The sequence below is a fragment of the Cebus imitator genome, unplaced genomic scaffold (assembly GCF_001604975.1).
Source record: "Cebus imitator isolate Cc_AM_T3 unplaced genomic scaffold, Cebus_imitator-1.0 Scaffold555, whole genome shotgun sequence".
Lineage (NCBI taxonomy): Eukaryota > Metazoa > Chordata > Mammalia > Primates > Cebidae > Cebus > Cebus imitator.
Window position 1 is genome coordinate 351,097 of NW_016107870.1, and position 21,002 is coordinate 372,098.

A 21,002-nucleotide genomic window follows, 5' to 3' on the forward strand; every position below is an offset into this window, starting at 1 on the left:
GCACGCCCCACAGGAGACCCCAAGGACCCACCTCCTGGTGACCCCCACCCACCGGCACGCCCCACAGGAGACCCCGAGGACCCGCCTCCCGGTGACCCCCACCCACCGGCACACCCCACAGGAGACCCTGAGGACCTGCCTCCTGGCGACCCCCACCCACTGGCACCACCACAGGAGACCCCGAGGACCCGCCTCCCAGCCACCCCCACCCACCGGCACCCCCACAGGAGACCCTGAGGACCCGCCTCCCAACAACCCCCACCTAGAACTCCTGGGTACTTTGGGCCTTCGGTACTGTCAGGAGGGAAGGCACCCTAGGCTGGGAGTGGGGGGCTCACGGGGGATGTGAGGGGTCTGCCCAGAGCAGCTGTCAGTGGCGACAGGGCCATGTGCCCCGTAGACTTGAGGAGCCCTCCTGTGCAGGGACTCCTTGGGGCACCCAGCCCCTGAAGCCCATGCTGCCACCAGCTAACCACAGGGGCCCCGGGACAGCAGCACCACAGCCCCGGCCCACGGCCCTCCCGCCCAGCCGACCTCTCGCACCTGCTTCTCCACCTTCCCGAGCCGTCCCATCATGCTGGGGTCCTCGGGCAGCTCCGCCTCCGCCGGGCCCTTGGTGCGGTCCTTGTCCGTGATCGCTGGGCCCCGCCCCACGATCTGGTCCACTCTACCGGGAACAGAGACCCCAAAGCATGAGTTTGGGTGAGTGCAGCAGGCCTTGCCCTCTTCTCCTGGGCCAGACCATGGTGCCCGGGGTCCAGGCTGCAGGCCCAGCCAGAGCCGACCAGGGGGCAGCAGGTGCCAGGATAGACGGATGGGGTGCGCCCTGTCCTCAGCCGCCTTCTGGCACTGCGAGGGTCTGCTCCTGCCCGCTCCGTCCCCGAGGGGCCTGGCACATTAGGAGGAGTAAAGTGAGGAAGCTCCCACTGGGCCAGGCCGCCGGCTGTCTCCGAGGGCTCCCACTCCACGCCGCCCCTCCAGCCGGCCCCACCTGCTCACCCACTTCCCTGCCCAAGGCCCGTTGGCCCCATAGCCCACGGAGGCCCGGAGGGACCCCCACTGCAGGGCCCCTCCCCTTGCCCACACCCAGCCTCACTCTGCGCTTTACTCCCGTAATGTGCCACTAGGGCCGTTGGCCCCTCCAGGTCTGATGGGGACAGAGTCAAGTGTCTGCAGCGGGAATGACAGAAGCAGAAAGGCGTGAGCAGCGGCTCATGCACCAGGACGAGGAGGGAGGGGCACAGACAGCGCAGGAACCAACGCACAGACCAGAGGAGGGCAGACAAAGTGGCCAGGGTCTGTGTGTGCACGTGTGTGCGCTCAGGGTATGTGTGTGTACTCATGGGGTGCATGTGTGTGCTCATGCAAGGATGTGTATGCATGTGTGTGTCCTCATGAGGGTGTGTGTGTACATGTGTGTGCTCAGGGTGCATGTGTGTGTTCATGCGAGAATGTGTGTGCACGTGTCATGGGGTGCATGTGTGTGCTCATACAAGGGTGTGTGTGCACGTGTGTCCTCATGCGAGGGTGTGTGTGTACATGTGTGTGCTCAGGGTACATGTGTATGTTCATGTGTGTGCATGTGTGCACATGTGTCCTCGTGAGGGTGCATGTGTGTGTGCTCAGGGTGCATGTGTGTGCTCATGCGAGGGTGTGTGTGCATGTGTGTGTCCTCCTGCAAGAGTGTGTGTGCACGTGTGTGTGCTCAGGGTGCATGTGTGTGTTCATGTGAGGGTGTGTGTGCGTGTGTATGCCCAGGGTGCTTGTGTGTGCTCATGCAAGGGCGTGTGTGCACGTGTGTCCTCATGTGAGGGTGTGTGTGTACGTGTGTGCGCTCAGGGTGCATGTGTGTGTTCATGTGAGGGTGTGTGTGCATGTGTGTGCCCAGGGTGCTTGTGTGCTCATGCAAGGGTATGTGTGCACGTGTGTGGTCAGGGTGCATTTATGTCCTTATGCGAGGGTGTGTGTGCACTCGGTGCGTGTGACCTCATGCAAGGGTCTGTGTGTACACGTCTGTGTGCATATGTGCACATGTGTGAGCTCAGGGTGTATGTGACCATCCTCATGTTCACTGCACAAGTTAGTGTGTGCACGTGTGTACGTGTTCATGTGTGCAAGAGTGTGCATGTTTTCGTATGTGTGTGCAGGATTCAGAATTCAGCTGAGTTGATGTCCACGAGGCCGTAGGTCACTCATGACAGTAAGAAGGGAGGGAGACTCCTTCACCCTCAGGGCTGGGGCTTCTGATCAGCCTGGCTTCCACAGATGCTGACTGGCTGGGTGTGGGCTCGGACCCGCAGCTCCGTGGGCGCTCACTTGGAAGCAAGGCCCCTGTGGCCAGTCAACAAGCCCAGCTGGACAAGGGCAGCTCCAGACAGGGTGTGGCTGAGCGGGACCCACCAAACGAGGCCACAGCCCCCGAGGCCCCTCTGGATGAGGCCTGGTGGGAGAAGAGTGCTCCACACCAGCGGACGGGGCCCAGGCCCCACTTCCTGCCACAGGGCCGCCCTACCTGCCTCTGTGGGGGTGCGGGGGCGGGTCAGGGGTGTTTTCTTGATTCTTGATTCCGTTGTGGGAAACAGAGGGAGTTTCAGGCTGGTGTCGGCCACAGCGCAGCTCCTCATGCTCCACGGGGCTTCATGCTGGACTCATGCAAAGGGCCAGGGTGGCGGGAGGGGGGTGGGAGGGGACGGATGGCGGAAGGGACCCTCTGGCTCCGAGCAGACGCCAGTGGAAATGGAGGAGACGGGGTCCCTGGCGTTCCCAGCGTCACACAGTCCAGGCAGATGCTCAGCACCTTCGCCCCTGCCACACGACGGGCCGCCCGCCTGCTCAGTCCCGATAGGAGCCCTGGCCATGGGCTCAGCTTGGAGCTGCTCCTGAGGCTCCTCTGAGGACCCTGTGCCCCTCCTGCCTTAGGCCCCAGGCTGGGGGAGACTCGACCCCTGAGTGTTCAGTGCCTGTGGGGTGGGGGAGCATCCACCTGTCCCTCCGAACTCTCTGTGTGACTCTGCACGCCTCCTGGCTGTAGGACCGTCCCAGCTCACAGCCCTGGACACCCAGCTGCTGCCCCCTGTGGCAAGGCACAGGAGGACAGACCAGCCTCAGGGCACAGCACCCTTGGGCCTGGGGGCACCACACAGCAGGGAACTCGGCAAACACTGTCCGGGGCAACCCTGGGATGGGCAGCAGCAGGCACAGCCCTGCCTGCTCCCAGAATCCCCCTTCTCGTGGAAGGGGCATAGGGTTGAGATGTCCAGCGCTCGGACCCTCGGCCTCACATGCAGAAACCCCCACAGAGGGAGGAGGGTCAGACTGGCCCCAGACGCTGCCCCCAACAGCTCAGGCCTGGGCTTCGCTGGCCCAGACACTGGCATCACCATGCCGGGAGCCCCTCTGCACTGAGCTGCCAGGAAGGGCCGGGGCAGCGCCTGTGCTCACTCTCCAGGCCTCCGCCCTGGGGGCTCTGCTCTCCCTCAGCCAGACTTGCTGGAAGACGGGAACAACCATGATCTGAGTGGTCCCTGGGAGGCAGGAAGGCCTTGGAAAGTCTGAATCGCTAAAGAACTGGCTCACATGGGACCGGGCCGCACCTCCGTTCTGCCCGTCAGCCGGGGTCTCTCCATGTCCCTCATCAGAAACACTAATTAGCGTGCTGACAGCTTAGAAGCTGTGCGAAAACTCACGGAGTGCACGCCTGCCGCTGGGCACCCAACAAGGTTTCCCCACGTATTCTTCCCAGCGGCTCAAGGGGTAGATGCTGTGACCATCTGTATCTTACAAGAGATGGAAGAGTCAGCGAGACGTGACCACCTGCTCAGAGCCACACAGTGCCCAGGTCCGGGCCGTGCACATGGCCAGGGCCACCCCCGCGGTGGGCAGTGCTGAGGGGCAAGTCAGTCCCGGGGGAGGATGGAGGGCCCTCGGCCAGGAGGCGCCTGTCTAGGGGACAGGGGCAGGGCCAGCAGGATGTCCCTGCACGTCTGACTGCATCTGATCCTGGAGGTGCTGCCCGGGGGCATCCCAACCCCAGAGGGAAGTCTCACAGAGCCCTGGTTCCCCAGGGCACCAGTCAGGAGCAGCGCTCAGGGCCCCTGGCAGTCCTGACGCTGGGCGCAGCCTGCCTGGGGCCCTGGCGGAGGAAGGGCCTTCTCCCTCATGTTGCTTTGTCAGGAACAGAGAACACCCAGACATCCGTGTGTCCCAGGGAACGGGCGGTGCGGGGTGCTGCCGTCATGTGGCCTGGAGCGAAGGGGCCGGCCGTTCCACAGACACGTCGGGAGAGGCGCTGGCATCCTAACCTAGGTGAGTACTGGGGTGACTCTCTCGGAGGGGCCGTGGGTCCTTTGGTGGGGTACTTCTTGTGCCGGGGAGTTGAAGGGGGTGGGGGACCCACAATCATATCTATCCTGGCAGAGTAAACAAGAAAAGAGACACCAGCAAAATGCATCGTAAAGCCACACGAAAGAGGAGTCGGCCAGAAACTGGCGGAAACGGAAGGAACGCCCAACGGAAGCGACAGTGAGGCTTCGAAAAACAGACACTTTCCCAGGAAAGCGGGGCGCCGCCTTGGTGGACCTTGGATTTGCCAAGTCCTTCCCGTGTTTCAAGCAAAGCGTTGGGCTCGGGAGCGGGCGGCAGGCGGCCCCACCGCGGTGACCCGGGTGCCACGTCCCGGAGCTTGCCGTGCGGGGGAGACGCCGGCAGCGGGAGCCAGTACCAGACGGACCGCTGCAGGCAACATGAAACGCATCGTCCGGAGCTGACAGGACACCTGCGGTCCCTGCGTGGTTTGGTTTGCTTGGTTTGTTTGTTCAGAGAGAAAGGGAAGGAAAATGGAAGATTTAGGACAAAAGATCCTGGTGAACAAGGACAGCTGCAGAGAGAGACGTGGAGGCAAAGCACAAAAGTCAACACGAGAGTGTATGCACACGTGTGCGCGTGCATGCACAGGCACGCACACGCACAAACGCAAACACACACACATGCACGTGAACACATACTAATGAGCATGCAAACACATGCACACGCACACACACAAACACACACACATGCACGTGAACACATACTGACACGTACATGCAAACACACGCACATGCACACACGTGAACATGCACCTGCACACATGCATGCCAACACATACTAATGCACATGCAAACATAAGCATGCACACACACACGCACGCAAACACACACTAACACGCATGCAAACATGCAAACACACGTGCGCACACACACATGCACGCAAACACGTGAACACACACACACAAAAGTGCACACACGCACACACCACACGTGAACACGCACATGCACATGCACACATGCCTGCAAACTTGAACACACACACAAACGCACACGCACACACGCAAATGCACACATGCACACATGCACACACGAATGCACGCACACGCACACGCACACATGTGCATCCACGGGAACATATGCACACATGCACGCAAACGTGAACGCACGCACACATGCAAACACGCACACACACACACATGCACACACGCAAACACGCACACGCACATGCACACGGACACTTGCTAACATGCAAACGAACACGCGCGCACGCACATGTAAGTGTGCACACGCACACACATGCACATGCACACATGCACACACGTGAACATGCACACACGCAACGCACATTTGCACGCGAACACACTAACGCGCACACATACGTGAACACGCACACACACATGTGCACATGCATGAACACACGCACGCGAACACAGTAAGATGCACACAAACACGAATATACGTGTGCAGACACGCACACGTGCATACATGCAAACATACGCACACACGCACATGCACACATGCACACAAACACGCACACAAAAGTGAACATACGCGCGCACACACACACACATGTGCACACACACCCACACGCGAACACACACATGCATACAAACATGCCAACACATACATGTGAACACGCACGCACACACTGAACACGCATGAACACACATGCACACAAACACGCACACAAAAGTGAACATACGCGCGCACACACACACACATGTGCACACACACCCACACGCGAACACACACATGCATACAAACATGCCAACACATACATGTGAACACGCACGCACACACTGAACACGCATGAACACACATGCACACAAACACGCGAGAACACACACATGCACATTAAACACACATGGAAACATGGAAACACATGAACATGCGCACGTGCATGTAAACACGTGAGCACACATGCACCCATGCACACCCACGCACACCTGCACATGCAGCACAATGCTGACAACTGCTCTGGAGAGGATGCTGGGAAGGAGGCCTCACAACTGGGGCCTGGGGGAGGGGGCGCAGGGGGTGCCTCATTGACCCCTGAACAGCAGGAGGGGGCTAAGGCTGGAGAAACCCCTTCCTGGGCCCCCTGAAGCGGGACGGAGCAGGAGCCCCACACTGGGCCCTGGACCCCCTCAGATGAGCGCTTCGCTCCGCTGGAGGGCCTGAGCTGGGCCGTGACCCCCAGGGCTGTCCCTGAGCATCTCAGCCTTCTCCCTGTAATGGGGGCCCAGCCTCACTCCCAGGGCTGGGAAACTGCTACAGCCTTGCTTGGGGGCCTGGGAGACGATGGGGACCCTGATAGGCAGGAGCGTGTCCCCTACTGCACGAGAAACTCCCAAGAGCCGTGTGTCTCCCCCAGGAAAGATACACACACTCATAGCATGGCTTGTTTGTATGTGCCTGAGGTTGCACACACACCAGCATGTGTATGGTCTTAGGGGACACCTATGTGTGGGCACCAGGCTGGAGCACGGTTGTGTGTGAACACGTGTGGGAGAGGGGATGTGAGTCTGTGTGTGCGCACTGGTACATGCCTGTACATAGGGTGCACGTGTGTGGCAGAGGGGACATGGGTCTGCGTGTGCACGCTGGTACATGCCTGTACATGGGGTGCAAGTGTGTGGGAGAGGGGATGTGGGTCTGCGTGTGCTCGCTGGTACATGCCTGTACATGGGGTGCACGTGTGGGAGAGGGAATGTGGGTTTGTGTGCTCACTGGTACATGCCTGTACATGCAGTGCACGTGTGTGGGAGAGGGGACATGGGTCTGTGTGCTCACTGGTACCCCCTGTATGTGGGGTGCACGTGTGTGGGAGAGGGAACGTGGGTCTGTGTATGCTCGCTAGTACACGCCTGTACGTGGGGTGCATGTGTGTGGGAGAGGTGACGTGGGTCTGTGTGTGCACACTGGTACACGCCTGTAGGTGGGGTGCACGTGTGTGGGAGAGGAGACGTGGGTCTGTGTGCACGCTGGTACACGCCTGCATGTGGGGTGCATGTGTGTGCATAGTGTGCCCAGCCCTGACGTGTGTCTCTACATGAATGTACATTTGACTCCTGGAGTGGGCACAGGGGTTCTCACGCATGGTGCTGGCCCTGCCCAGGAGCGGCCTCCCCTTGCAGGAGAGCAGCGTGGAGGAAGGAAAGGTGCGAAGTGACAGCCGCGGCCTGGCGGGGTCCACCCTGCAGCTTCGTCTCTCAGCAGAATTACTCCACCCCCAACACACACGTGTGCACATGGCAGAGCGCACAGGCCCCAGACGCACACAACCCCACACACACCTGTGCACGTGTGCACTTACACATACGCGCACACACACATTTCAGGGACCCACACATCCGTGCACACACGTGTGCATGTGTGCACAAACACGTCACACACTTGCCCGCCGCAGTGTGGATGGGGAGAGGTGGAGAGAACAGAAATATTACAACAGACTTGGAAGACACCACCGAGGCTGACAGATGCCGACGTGGGTGGGGAGGCGGCCGCTCCCTGCACGCCCCCTGCGCTCCCACCATGGGCCACACTGGGCTTTGGCGCGACCGCCCACCCCGCTCTTGTCCCCTGCTCCCCTGCTGGACAGGCTGGCGGGGGCCCTTGCCTGGACTGCAGGCTCTTAATGCGGGACAGCATGTCCAGGTGGCCGGCCGAGTACTGCTCAATGACGTCCATCACATCGTAGGGTCGCAGGCTCTCCTTGAACTTCCGCTTGGACACCAGGAACCTCATGACACTGCAGGAGGGGGAGATGACAGTGAGCCCTCGGCCAGAGTCCCCGGCCACACGCACCAGGCTGGTCTCATCTCCACCTGCCTGTGACACTGTGGAGGGGGGGACAGTGACCCCTGAGCCAGAGACCACACGCACCAGGCTGGCCCCATGTCCGCCTGCCTGTCGCCTTCCCAGCACCTCTGAGACCTTGGCCCCTGGAGGTGGCTGGACTCTCCCCTCTTGTCTGCCACCCACCGGCTCCACGCATGGAAGGGCCTGGCCTCGGGGTCCCTGCTATACCTGAGACGGCCGAGGCTTCCAGGCCTGGCCATGCCCCCTTGGACTCCGTGCCACACCAGGCACAGGTGGCTGAGCTGCTTCCTAAGCCAGGCAGAGCCAGGCCTCAGGCCTCTTGCTCAACCGGCATCCCTCCCGAGGCCCGCTGCAGTCCCAGGAAGACTGGACCCAGGCGATCAGCCAGGCCTGCCCACACTTTGGCCCTTTATTTTCCGGGCAGACCCCGTCTCCTGGCTGCTGTCCTGCACCAGGAACACCGCAGCACATGTGGCCATGGACAGGAGACCCCTCCTCCCTCCCCCAGGATCCCGGCTGGGCAAGTCCTCACCACACAGCTCTGATGCTGACTTTGAGGCCCGGAGTCAGGTCCTCAGTCACAAACTCACAGGGGCAGCCCTTGTCATCCACGATGTCCTCTCCAGGGAGGCTTGCTTCTGGGGTGAAGGAGACAGGCCATGAGGGGTCGAGAGGGATGGGAAACCCACTCGTGGGATCCTACAGGGCACACCAGCCAGAAAGAACGCCAGAGAGCCCCTCAAGGCTCCCCAGGGTGCCCCACGGGTGCCCCAGCTTTTCCAGAAACCTGTCCCTCTGCATCAGTGGCTCGCGGGCCAGGACCTTCCCCAGCAGTCTGTGGCCACAGGGAGTGGCCGATGTGGGTGTCCAAGGACATCCCTGCCAGTGGCTGAACAGAACACAGCGCTTCCACACGCAGGACGCTAACCGTGGATGTGCCACTCTGACACTGGGCTCAGTGAGGGAAGCCAGAGCTGACAACCCCACGCAGGAGCTGCTGACCTGTGCGCCCGAGACCGCAGGTGCTGGGGCTGAGGCGGGGAACCGGGTGACTGCTGGTGAGAACAGGGTTTTCTTTTGTGATTATGAGAATCTTCTAGAACCAGGCTGAGATGGTGGCGACAACCTCGCTGTGAATGTGCTAAATGCCACTGGATTTCTACACTTTTTTCTTTCTTGAGACGGAGTCTCACTCTGTCCCCAAGGCTCAGATGCAGTGGTGCGATCTCGGCTCACTGCAGCCTCCGCCTCTCGGGTTTAAGCGATTCTTGTGCCTCAGCCTCCCAGGAATCTGGGACTGCAGGTGCCCGCTACCATGTCCAGGTAACTTTTGCATTTTTAGTAGAGATGGGGTTTCACTGTGTTGACCAGGCTGGTCTCAAACTCCTGACTTCATGATGTGCCCGCCTCAGCCTCCCAAAGAGCTGGGATTACAGGCGTGAGCCACCACGCCTGGCTACACTTTCAAGTAGTTAATTTCATGCTGCCCAAGTTTCACCTCAATTTTAGAAAGTGTGGGGGGGGGAGGTTTCCACTCCCAGAGCAAGCGAAAGAGGCAGCGATGCCTCAGGTGGCCCTGGTAGCTCAGGCGCCACGATCCAGCCCCAGAGGGGCTCAGTCTCAGATCGGGGGGCGCTGAGGAGGCCAGACCCACCTTCTGAGTTCTGCCGAGATGCAGCACCCTTGATGCGGAAAGCCTGGCGTGCCCGGCTGCGGTCTCCGAAGCTCCAGCTCTTGGGCACCTTGCTAGGGCTGTCTTCAAGGCTCTGGTCGGCGCTGGGGGACCGCCGCACCGTCTGGGCCTGCGGGGACCCCTTCCCCTTGGCAGCCACACCTCGGGGGCTGGAGAAGACACGATCTTTCAAACTGACCTTCTGGCTGCTCCCACGGGAACCGACAGACAAACAGAAACACAGCGAGAGAAGTCACTCCAGAGAGAACACAGGCCGTGTCGGCTCTCAGCAGACCCTGCCCACGCAACGGGAGGAAGACCCAGGTCTGAGGAGCAGCCACACAGGCGGCTCAGAGCAGGTGCCACGGGGACCGAGCACCCGGGGGGAAGGCGGGAGGGGAGTCTGGGCTGGCACTGGTGTGGCCAGAGCTTGGCCATGTCGGGGAGGCGATGTCTGCGGACTCTTAAATCCCGCTCTGCCACCACCACAAGGCGCCAGAGCCCTCCTCACGCTGTCCCACTAGCCCCTCACCCAGTGGCACTCGGGCTGCCCTCTTCTCAGGCGCCTGCGTCTGCCTTGGCCTGTGGTTTCCCCTGTGGCCTTTTCACAGCCGTAACTGCCCCCTGGAAGCAGCCTCCCTCCTCCCCTCCCTCCGCCTGTCCCTCTCCTTCTGCCCAGTCGAGGGTGTGGGAGGACATGGGGGACAACCAGGACGTGGGGGCCGAGTCTGCAGCAGTCACTGGTGCAGCCACACCCAGGCCTTTCCCAGACGCCGGGGGCCGCCTGGAGGGGTGGGCTTCGGGGGGACTCAGGCCTCCTCTGCACAGCACCCCTCCCGCCAGGGGCGTCCGACGGAGAACTGCTCCCTCAGCTTCTGGAAGGAAGGAATCGAGGACAGGTCCTCTGCCAGCAGGGCCTCAGGCAACAAGCCTCACGGTTGGCGGTCGGAGTCCTGGCCCCAGGGGGCGGGGAGGCAGCCTCTGAGGCCGCCGCACGGTGGCCCGGCGCTCGGCCCTCAAGACATGAAGCAGGATTTGTGGCTGTGTCTGGCTGGGCCTCCAGCTCCAGATTCTCGGGGGTCCTTGGGGTTGCCTTGTCCTCGAGTCTCTTGGTAACCAAGGAGACAGGTCTGCACCCGAGTTCTTCAGCTCCAGTGTCCTCTGGGTGCCAGTGGGGAGGTCACCACGGCTGGGGTGCCCCAGACTCCAGCATCCTCTGGGCAACAGTGGGGGTGGGGGTTCACTGCGGCTGGCGTACCCCAGGCAGATGTGCCTCCGGAGGTCTGGGAAGCATCAGAGCCCCCAGCTCCCTTGAGGACAGTGGGACTCCTGTGAACTGGGGACCTGTTAACGCCCGCCATGCTCAGCAGCCAAGGAACTTCTCAGGACGGCTCTGGGCCCAGAGCACTGCTCCTGGGGCCTGAGACAAGCCCCTGGGTGGGGAGGCCCAGTTAGTCCCTGACGCACTCTAATACCTCCTGGGCTCCATGGCGGCTCCCCAGCCAACAGTGAGGGGCCAAGGCCCGGGTCAGCAGCCAGCATCGGCCCCCACCGGGACCCACAGCCAGAGAGACACGCCCACCAGACGGCACAGAGAGAACGCACTACAACGGAGTGCCCATCGCGCCCACCGTGACTGTCCACCGGCCTCCACGCTTTGGGCTTGGCTGCCCTCCCACCCCATCCGCCATGCAGCAGGCGACTGCCCAGACCATGCCTAGACCATCTGTGGCCACTCTGGGGTCTCTGAGAGGAAGAAAGAAGCCCCTGGATGCCGTGCCTGCAGGGGAAGCAGAGACGGAGAGGCCGAGACCCCCAGCCCTGAAGGGTGTGCTGCGGGCATCTGGAGTGGATGGTACAGGCTTGCTCAGGACCCCGGCCCTGAGTCCACGCCCTGCACTGCCCGGGGCCAACACGCCATGCCCATGGGGGCCAGGGGTGCCCCGAGTCCTGGTGTCGTGGGGGCCTCTGGTCCCTGACCCAACGGAAGCACAGGTGGCCGAGGAGAACCCGTTGGGGGCCAAGGGAGCACCTGGGCACGGGCTTGGCGGGACTCTGGCTTCTGGAATGTTCTTCTCTCCTCCTCCACCGCACGAGCCATTTCAGAGGTAGGAACGGCCCCCTTCTGGCCCTGCTCAGGCCTCAGGGCAAGTGGGGGTCACTGGAAGACTCAGTTCCGCTCTCCAGGTCTCCACACAGGCAGGTCCAGTCACCAAAGAGAAAGAAGCGGCCACCTCCTTTCCCACGGCCACTGGAGAAGCACCGGGTGGAGGGCGGAGCCGTCAGGTCAGCTGCAGCTTCCGGGCTGTCCCTGGCTGGTCTCGGGAGCCCGGTGATGACGGCTTGCAGTGGGGAAGGCGCATGGTGAGGAATCAGCAGCAGATTCCTGCCTGCGGCCTTAGAGGTGACGGGTCAGACACCCATGCGCCACACAGACGTGCGGCCAAGAAGGCGTAGGCCCCGCAGCTGCTGGGAGCTGCAATGAAGGAGCAGCGTGGTTTCCACGGCCCTGGGCGAGGGGACCCGGCCCGATGCCTGCATCTTGTTTTCCAGTGGGGAATCCCCCCGGCCACCACGAGCAGCCACAGCCCCGCCGAGCGGCAGGGACGCCCTGCCAGACCCCATGCCCAGCGCAGCACCGGGGCTCCGGGACGCAGCCCTCATGCACTGCCCCAGCCAACACGGGGGAGCCGCAGGAAGATGGAGCTGGAGGGAAGGAGCCCGCCCCGGCCTCAGCAGGGCCCCACCGTCCCGGCCCTGGGGCTTCCCTCCCACCTCAGATCTGCAAGGGAGGCTCTGCCGGGGAGAAGCAGGTGGTGGGGTCTGGACGCGTCCTTCCCTCCCTGGACCTCCACCAGGACCCGAACTCTGCACCCTCCAAGCACAGCTGGTGAGGCTCCATGCCGCGGACACCCGACCCCGTCAGCCCGCTTCGGCCGCCAGGAGCGCGTGTGGTCTCACAGGCCCTCCCCCGGCGCACAAGCCAAGAACAAGCAAACTCAAAAAGCTGCCGCCACCCGCCCGGGAGGAGCCCTCAACCAGAGCTGCCCTCGCTGCTCGAGGGGTGTCCCCGGTACCTGCACTTCACCCCTACGCTGCCTGCCGCCTTCCCCGCAGTGACAATCAGATGTCAGGGCCTGCAGGGAGCAGGAGGCTGGGGAGCCAGCCTCCAGAGCCCCACCCAGCTGGTGTCAGGAGCAGCAATGCCCAGGGAGCGGGCGCATGAAGGGGCCTCCAGTGGGGGCTGCTCGAAGCAGGACGTGGCATGGCATGGGTCATGCTCTGGCCGGGGCTCCCAGCCCCACTTCCAAAGCCCTCTAGTCCCCAAGCAGCCTGACCTCAGCCCCTGCCCCAAACCAGCCTGCAGCCGGAAACGCCCTGAACGCAGATGCTCTGGACATGCAGGACAGCCTGCCAGAGTCCAAGCAGGCCTCGTCCCGGGCAGCCCACACCCCATCTCCCTCTCTGGGGATCCCGCAAGCACCGACCCCCAAAGCACAAGCAGCAGCACAAAGTCGCAGGGAGAGGGTGGCGGGGCCGGCGGGCCTGGTGGAGCAGGGTCCGGAGCATGCACAGATGCAGGGGGGCAGCATGCAGCGCCCCACCCTCCAGGCCCAGCATGCGCGGAGGTGAGCCCCACATGGGCACAGCACAGCCGCCTCTGCCTTGCTGGGCCATGCTGGCCGGGAGGGAGGGGCCCCCAGCGCAGGCCTGCAGACAGGGGACACCGGGGCAGGGAGGTGCAGGTCACGGTGCAGGCCAGGAGCCCACAGTGCAAAGCGGGCGGCTCCTCCCCCGTCCTGTTTTCACCCGCCCTCAGGCCTGTTGTAGGAAGAGGAAGCCGAGGGCCTCTGGGGTTCTGGGGCTTCGATGCATCAAGACCCTGAGAAGCCCGGCACACACAGATGGAGCTGCCCCGCGCAGGCGAGGCAGCCGGGGAGGCTCAGTCGCCCTCAGGTGCACAGCAGAGGTGCTAGAGTGGCAGCCCTAGGGAAACGTTCCCTGAAGAGCAGTCGGGGACCCCAGGAGGCACGAACGCCTTGCTGGGTTCACAGCCCTGGCTGGCCCCTCCAGCTGTGCGCAGGGCGTCGCCTGGCGGGGTGGCAAGAATCACCTTCACCCAGCTCCGTCCTGCGCGCAGCTGCGGCTGGAATAGAGGGAGCCAGGCCCGCACCGCAAGGTCGGTGGGTCGGAACTGGGGTTGGGGCGCCAGCCTCCCCTGGCTGCTCCAGAGCCTTTAGTAAGCGGGGCAGGCAGAGGAGCCGTGCAGCAGCGGTCAGTCCGTGAGGCGCGTTCCGCGGTACCTAGAGCGTCCGGGGCAGCATCCACACAGGGACCCTCTGCACGGGCTGCCTTTACTGGAAATGAGGAGAGCACAGTTAGTCCTGGGCGCCAGCAACAGCACATGGCCGGGAGCGGGGAAACTGAGGCACCGCAACCGCCCAGGGTGTCGGGCGCATCCCCAGCGGCAGAGCTTGCGCCCAAGCAAGGCCAGCGAGCAAGCCGCACCACCGCCTCTACCATCCGGAGAAGAAAACACTTCCCTATTTTTAAAGGAAAAAAATTCCTGGTTTTTTTTTTTTTCCTTGAAAAATACCTTTTCCTCCCAAAGCCACAGTTTGGGTCCACGTCTTAAAAGCTGTATTATTTTTTGCAGTATTCATGCCAACAAAACAATAATACACGGCCTCAGGGCTGCAGAAGGCGCTAGGGAGGCGCAGCCCGGGAAGAGGCGGGGTAAGCGCGCATCTGAGGGAGGAAAGTGGGCAGTTGTCCCGCCTTGCAGACCCCTTGGTGACACTGCCCTGCCAGCCAGGCCCCCAGCCGGAGGCGCGTCTCGGTTCACCCGGGAGGCGTGGCTGCCGCTGCTGGGAACTGGAGGGGCTCGGGGCACCCGGGGGCTCAAGGCTCCCTGAGGACGGCCGCATCAGGGCTCAGTGGATCCCCTCAGTGCGAATGCCTTCACCGCACCCTCGCGGTTCCCCGCCGGGGTGCTCCTTAGAAAAGGCTCAGAAAACATGGAACACTTTCCCGAGAATCTCCCGGAAAGCCCTGGTGGTTTATCTCTGCATCACAATGTGCAAATGTTTAGGCAAGAAATGGAAACCACCAAGAACCGCAGGGCCTTTCTTTCCCCGCCCAGCCGCTCGATGCGCCTTGCAGCTGCTCCCCGAGGCAGCGCTTCTCCAACGAGGTGCCCCAAGAACCCCGGCATGCCAACGGCGTCTGCTCAGAACACACAGGCTCCAGAAGAACGTGCCCAGCCCCCGTCTTCTTGCACACGCGTGCCTCTGGACGCTGGTGCTCCCTGCGTCTGGCCGCCGACAGCGCTCCACGCAGCACCACAGACACGCCTAGGTCTAGTCGCGGCAGCGCTCGGCCGCCGGGCAGGCTGAGGGCTCTGGACCCTTCCCCAAACCCTGCTGGCCTGCAAGACCCCAAGGGCGGGTGCCTGGCTTCCGCCCCAGGCCCTGTGCTGGTCCCACTTTTTAGTAGGCAAGTGGCTTCGGGGTCCCCAGGCCCTTCAGGATGTGGTGCACAGGCTGACTCCGATTGGTAGTTAACCATGAGCGAGAGGGTGGGAGGGGCGGGAGGGAGCCGGCACCTAGCGCCTGGCCTGAGGCTCTGGCTGCTCGCGGAAGCCTCTCCCACTGCAGCCACCCCAGGGCACCCCAGCCACAATGGCACCCAAGCCTGCCTGGCAGGCAAAGACCTGAGACTGTCATCAGCACCCCCAGGGTGCCCAAGCCCCAGCACAGAGGCCCCTGCCCAAGGGCCCCAGGAGACCGTCCCCACCCCAGGGGAAGCAGTAGGAAGGAGGCGGAGGCCTGTTCCCCAAACCTCCCGAGGGCTCCAGTTTTGACCCCAGCAGGATTGCCTTGCCCAGGAGGCCCTTCCCAGGCACAGGGCCAGGTTCTGCAACGGGACTGCCCTCCAGCGACACCAAAGCGCTGGCTGCAGCCATGCCCACCCCTGGCCCCCGAGTCTCGTGCCCATTTCAATGCACAGTGTTTTCACAGCCACTCGTGGCTGGCAGCTCCTGTCTGGGGCAGCGTGGTCTGAGGGCTGGGGAGAGCTGGGCAGAGGCACTGCCGCCACGGCCCCCCAAGACCCCCAAAGCTCTGTGGGGGGCCCGAGCAGCTGCACCTCCCCCTGGGGCCCACAGCTGGCACTGGGCTTCCTTCCCGCTTCATCAGCCACATAGAGCTCCACACGTGGGTAAGAAGGCCAGGCAGGCAGGCAGGCCCACGGCAACCCGGAGGCCCACAGACCCTGACCGAGACCAGATAGGGCAGACATGCACCAAAACCACACAGACACCATGCCTGAGAAGAGAGGAGCTACACGGGGCATGAGGGGCAGCTGGGGTGGGGGCTCCTCCAGGCGAGGGGGCAGAAGACAGGGAGACGTGGGGGGGGGCAAGGCAGCACGAATCGGAGCCGCCATGGCCAGAGACCCCCCCCAGAGCAGCACAGCCCTGAGCCCCCAGCCAGCCTGGCTCCCCAGCCACAGAGACCCCCAAGACCCCCCGGGGCAGCACAGCCCTGAGCCCCCAGCCAGCCTGGCTCCCCACCCCACCCCCACGTAGCCTCCTCTGACTCCGGCACAGCCCATGGGCCCTACAGGAGCCGATGCTTGCCACGTGCCTGTGTTACAAGCCAGGATGGGGGTGGGGGGGTCTCAGCAGGTAGTGAGGGTCCCTGTGTCCTCACCATCTACCTGCCCAGACCAGCTGACACCAGACTCACAGGGCGGGGCCGGGCAGCAGAGGGGTGCTGGGAGCCAAGCTCCCCCTCATGCTTCGAAGAGCAGGCCCCCGCAGCCAGCAGCCCAGGGATGTGGCAGGTGACAACTTCAGAACAGCACGACCCTGCACTGGCAATAGGGGGGCTGCAGCTGCCCCAGGCCAGGGGACAGAGACCCACCCTGTTACCTGGCAGGTGGCATCCCAGGATGGGCGGGGGGTCCTTGAGGGCAGAGACAGCTCTTCGCTCCCACCGCACCCTAGCCAGCCTCCAGATGCCCCGACCCGGCTGCCCCACGCCCTTACCACAGGCGTCCCAGGACGAGGGCTGGGCGGGTGGGCACTGGCCCCTGGGGGAGGCGTGGGAAGCACAGGCAGGCAGGGCCCCTCGGAAATGTGGGGAAGAGACGGGGGAGGGGTGGGAGCCCAGAGGCTCCCGAGTGTCCTCACCTGGAGTTCGCTTTCAGGGCCAGCGACTCATCCCCAAAGAGGGGGCAGACGAGAGGGGCCCGGGAAGGGCAGTAACAGGGGTTAAAGCAGGTGGGGGCCGAGGGTGTCCGGATGGGGGGAGGGCGGGAGGGAGAGAGAGAAAGAGAGAAGCTGAGACCAGAAGGTGGAGCGGGCGGGCGGGGCGACGAGGGAGGGCGCCGTCAGCCACTGAGCCGCCCCCCAGCAAGGGCGGGGTCGGGCCTCGGGGAGGGGTGGGGAAGGCTCGCGTCCACTTGCGGCAGTGCCGAGAGTCCACCCAAATCACAGCTGAGGTGCCCATTGTGGGGGCACAGTGCCCTTCCCCCCAGCCACCCCCAGCCTCTGGGCCGGCAACAGGCGGGGGAGGCAGTGACAGGAGAATGACGTGGCCCCTCTGCAGCCGTGGCCAGCACCGGCTCCGGGTCCCCTTCCGGCAGTGGCACCAGCAGAGGCCATGCTGCCGACCTGGCTTTCCCTGGGCCCTGGTGCGATCTTTTAGCCTCCCTGGGAGGATGAACAAGCCCCTGGTGGTCACCCGAGCCCCCCAGTGTCTCATCACAGTCCAGGAGGGCTCAGGCGGGCACAGGGCAGGCGGGCATCCATCTTGGACCAGATCCAAGAGGCTGGACTTACTCTGCAACGTGTGGATGGGGCGCTGGGGGTTCCAGAGAAGCCTGGACCCCCTCACACTGACGCAGGGTGGACTGGGGCTTGGCAGACACAGAACTAACTTGTGAAATGATCCGGATTCTGTCTCCACCCTTCACCCCAGCAGAGTCCCACACGCGTCCCGTCTCCAGCCTGCCTGACCCACAGAACCTCAGGGCCCGGGAGAGGTAACCAGACTAAGCACCTGCACCCTTGGCCCACCTCGACCTTGGCAAATGGGGACAGGGGACCGGCAGAAAATCTCCACCAGCGGCGCAAGGCAGAGGATGTCCCACCCTCCCCTGGGGGACGAGGGCCCCGGACCCAGAGCAGCAGGAGCTCCAGAGGCCCCCTCAGAGCTTTGACCTCGGCCATCCTCGACTGTGGCCAGCTGCGAGTCCGGGCGTGTGCCGGCAGCCGGAGGGGGTGCGCTTGCAGAAAGCCCCTGCCTCCGAGACCCTTGGGGCCGGACCTGTGGTCAGGTGGGGGATCCCACTGGAGAAGCCCCCCAGCTGCCAGATCCACAGTGCTGCAGAGTAAAACCAATTACTGGGAGGGCTGAGTAGGGAAAGTGATTTAAGGACCCACTTCGGGACACACACTCGGTCACACAGGGAAGGACAGGCACGGCCCTTGAGGCCCTCACGCCCCCACGGCAGGCTGTGCACACAGAGCAAGACCAGACAGCCCTTCACACACGGACACCAGGGCGGCGGGGGCGGGGGCACTGACCTTGGCGACGGCTCCGGCGGGGGCTCCTTCCTTCAAACAGAAGCAACAGAGAGTTAGTGGCCCCCCACTCAGCATCCATGAGGGTCCCCCAGCCAGCCCAGCCCCCCACAGTCCCATGTGTCGGGGGCTACATGGGACAGGGGTCTCAGACAAGGCCGGGCAGGGGTGGAGCTGGCCCACCCACCCCAGAGAGCCCACGGCTCCAGGAATGGGCACCCCAGAGTCCACGGAGGCAGCTCCAAGAGGGAAGAGGGACCCCACGGGGGCCTCTGCTCTTCTGACCTGGGGGTCCCTTCCCTTCTTGTGAGGAACACTCGTTTTAATCAGAACCACACCAATATTACTAAGGTTCCAAAAAGGACACATTTGCTGATGGAAGCCCCAGAAGGGAGTTGAATTTACAGTCAATTCTCAAGACACACTGAGCGGCTCCGACTCTCTTTTCCACGTGTACCCTAATGGGATGATTCTCTTCCTCGCGATTTTCCAGGGGTGGTTCCACTGTGCCAGTCAGCGAGCCCAGGCTTCGCACCACTGCAGCCAGCTGTCCCCGCCTCGCCCTGCAGGGAAGGCGGTCTGGACCCTACGGTGTCTCCCGTGGGGCTGTTTGTGCTGGTGACTGCAGCATGAATTGAGTGAGACAGTGGGTCGTGATTTGCTCACCCGTGGGTGCGCAGGCTGGTCCGCCGAGTTACAGGCAGGCTCTTCGGTGCACTTCCAGATCCTTCACGTGACAGGGACCGTGTTGCCGTGGAGCATGGGGTCCCTCACCGCCTCCTGCAGCTCCCAGCAGCCCAGGAGTCCTTGGCTTCTGGCCGCACCGCCCCGTCTCTGCCTCCGCCTCTCCGCGGCGTTCTCCACGTCTGCGTGTCTCCTCCTCTGCTGTAAGGACAGCTGCCACCGGACCTAGGGCTCACTGGATGATCCAGGGTGACCTTGCTTCAAGATCCCAGGCTTGGTTACAGATGCAAGGACCTTTTTCCAAATAAGGTCACCTTTGCACACTCTGGGACATTTTGGAGACCAGCATCCAACCCACTGTGTTCCCCCAAACCCCCAAAATTCATGTCCATCTTATGTTCAGAATACACTCACCCTTGCCAAAATCCCCCAGAGTCTCCACCCTCTGCAGCATGGACTCTGTGTCCAAAACCTCATCGAAATCCCATCCATTGGCTGGGCACAGTGGCTCACACCTGTAATCCCAGCACTTTGGGAGGCCGAGGCGGGTAGATCATCTAAGGTCAGGAGTTCAAGACCAGCCTGACCAACATGGTGAAACTCTGTCTCTACTAAAAATATAAAAATTAGCTGGGTGTGGTGGCGGGTGCCTGCAATCCCTGCTACTCAGGAGCCAAGGGAGGAGAATGGCTTGAACCCAGGAGGCAGAGGTTGCAGTGAGCCGTGATCGCACCACTAGACTTCAGCCTGAGTGACACAGTGAGGCTCGGTCTTGGGGGAAATCCCATTTGTTCAAAAAGTCCCAAATCTCATCATCTAAAGTCATGGGAATCACTGAACTCAGGTACGTGTGAGGCCGTGGCTGCGCCACGCTGGGGCTGCCATCCCTGTGCATGGACCTGTGAATCTGGAAAACAAGTCACCTGCTTAAAGCATCCAACACAGGACGGCATCCCTGCTCAAAAACAGAGAACGACAGAGGGGACGCCAGCCACCACGGTCTTCAATCCAGCGAGGCAAACGCCACGTGGCACAGCTCTGGGGACGTGCCTCAGGGGACTCTCCGCCCCGCTGGCCTCTGCTGGAGCCTCAGGGTCATTCCCTGTTTCCTGCAGGGCAGCTTGTGCTCACAGCTGAGGGGCGCCACCGGCCTGTTTCCGGCCTGCAGACTCCCGGAAGTCCGACGCCTGCCTCCCTTCACTCAACACTGTCCCTGCCAGTCTAGTTTCTGCTGGTATGAAGCTCCCCCAAACCCCGTGGGCCTCCTGAATACGTCACACGTGTGATGGTGTTAGACACAAGGCCGCTCTGCACCTCCTTCCGGATTGCTCCGCCTCCACGCCAGGCCTCCATCTCTACACAGAGCCTCCCTCTCCACGCATGGCCTCCATCTCCACACCGGGCCTCCACCTCCACACAGGGCCTCCCTCTCCACGCACGGCCTCCATCCATCTCCACGCCAGGCCTCCATCTCTACACAGAGCTTCCCTCTCCACGCCGGGCCTCCATCTCCACGCCGGGCCTCCCTCTCTACGCACGGCCTCCATCTCCACACGCACAGCCTCCATTTCCACGCCGGGCCTCCATCTCCACACCGGGCCTCCACCTCCACACAGGGCCTCCATCCATCTCCACGCCAGGCCTCCCTCTCCACGCACGGCCTCCATCTCCACGCCAGGCCTCCATCTCCACGCCGGGCCTCCACCTCCACACAGGGCCTCCATCCATCTCCACGCCAGGCCTCCCTCTCCACGCACGGCCTCCATCTCCATGCCGGGCCTCCATCTCCACGCTGGGCCTCCACCTCCACACAGGGCCTCCATCCATCTCCACGTCGGGCCTCCATCTCCACGCCGGGCCTCCACCTCCACACAGGGCCTCCATCTCCACGCCAGGCCTCCACCTCCACACACGGCCTCCATCCATCTCC

The 21,002-nt window shown here is 63.0% G+C and overlaps 1 protein-coding gene across 1 annotated transcript in view; it reads right to left on the reverse strand.

The window, feature by feature from the left end:
• Positions 1-21,002, reverse strand: part of KCNQ2 (potassium voltage-gated channel subfamily Q member 2) — a 75,561-nt gene that overhangs the window by 1,767 nt on the left and 52,792 nt on the right. Inside the window, 6 exon segments of the mRNA XM_037733914.1 lie at positions 544-667; positions 4,302-4,409; positions 7,924-8,055; positions 8,659-8,764; positions 9,781-10,004; positions 18,392-18,421. Coding sequence (XP_037589842.1) covers positions 544-667; positions 4,302-4,409; positions 7,924-8,055; positions 8,659-8,764; positions 9,781-10,004; positions 18,392-18,421 — 724 coding nt within the window.